Consider the following 1,241-nt stretch of genomic DNA (forward strand, 5'->3'; position numbering starts at 1 on the left):
GAGATCAGGGATGAGTACGTGGAGACGCTGAGCAAGATCTACCTGTCCTACTACCGCTCTTATGTGGGGCGGCTCATGAAAGTGCAGGTGAGCCAGGCCTGAGACATGGAGGAGGGGGCGGAATTGGAGCTCCCCCTGCTGGTGGTGGAGAGTGATGGTTCAGCTCTCTGTGATTTTCTCTAGTATGAGGAAGTTGCTGAGAAAGACGATCTAATGGGTGTAGAAGACACAGCAAAGAAAGATATCCTGGAGAGGGGAGCCTCACACACCGGGCTCATGGCGGGGACGTCTGGCTCCAGCCTCCTGGGCTGTGTTTCTTTTCTTTTCTTTTCTTTCTTTTTTTTTAAAGAAATGTTTATTTTATATATGTGAGTACACTGTAGCTGCCTTCAGAAACACCAGAAGAGGGCGTCAGATCCCATTACAGATGGTTGTGAGCCACCATGTAGTTGCTGGGATTTGAACTCAGGACCTCTGGAAGAGCATTCCCTGCTCTTAATTGCTGAGCCATCTCTCCAGCCCAGGCCTATGTTTCCTACCCATTCTGTGGTTCATGACCTTTGAGAACGTGAAAGCGGGAGCTTCCTCTCCAAGAAGCACACGCTATTCTGACAGTTTTTCACATTTATTTCAGAGGGTTTGTGAAACCTTGACGGCCATTATGGGTGTCAGGAGAAGCAAGGCCCTGGGTCTGGAAAGGGCTGTGGGGGCCGTACTTAGCTCCCTGGGATCCTTGGGCCTTGGCTCTGTGGGCCTGCTGCTTTCTGTCTCATTGTTTTCCCTGACTCCAAGGCTGTTCACGCTTCTTCTCGAAGCCGTCCCTCCGAAGCAGGAACACCATTTTTACCCTGGGCACCCGTGGTGCTGTCATCTCACCGGCCGAGCTTGAGGCCCCCATCCTGGTGCCCCACACTGCCCAGCGTGGAGAGCAGAGGGTATGGCAAGGCTACCCCTCCGTGGCCAGGGATCAGTTCCCCAAGTGTTAGTTTGGGGGTCCCTGGCCTGCTGTGATGTGGGAGGTTAGGAGCCATGGAGAGGGAGCCATGGTTAGGAGCCGTGCAGAGGGAGACTGACTGGGGCGTGACTGTCGGGAGGCAACAGTTGAAGTGGCTGTGGGGGCGGCAGTCGGTGGGCAGCGCTTTTCTTGTGACCTGTGCCCCATCTTCAGTACCTGTTCAGGGTGCTCCTCCCTGCCTGGAGGTTGGGTGTGTGGCCTTGTGAGCTCTCATTACTAAGCTGTG

The 1,241-nt window shown here is 54.4% G+C and overlaps 1 protein-coding gene across 1 annotated transcript in view; it reads left to right on the top strand.

The window, feature by feature from the left end:
- The window catches only part of LOC116074429 (vacuolar protein sorting-associated protein 52 homolog), a 2,055-nt gene extending 836 nt beyond the window's left edge, over positions 1-1,219 (top strand). The window contains exons 2-4 of the mRNA XM_031347006.1: positions 4-87; positions 184-241; positions 802-1,219. Coding sequence (XP_031202866.1) covers positions 4-87; positions 184-241; positions 802-986 — 327 coding nt within the window. The 3' untranslated portion in view covers positions 987-1,219. The remainder of the gene's footprint in view (positions 1-3; positions 88-183; positions 242-801) is intronic.
- The last annotated feature ends 22 nt before the right edge of the window (positions 1,220-1,241 follow it).

Source organism: Mastomys coucha, unplaced genomic scaffold (assembly GCF_008632895.1).
Source record: "Mastomys coucha isolate ucsf_1 unplaced genomic scaffold, UCSF_Mcou_1 pScaffold3, whole genome shotgun sequence".
Taxonomy (NCBI): domain Eukaryota; kingdom Metazoa; phylum Chordata; class Mammalia; order Rodentia; family Muridae; genus Mastomys; species Mastomys coucha.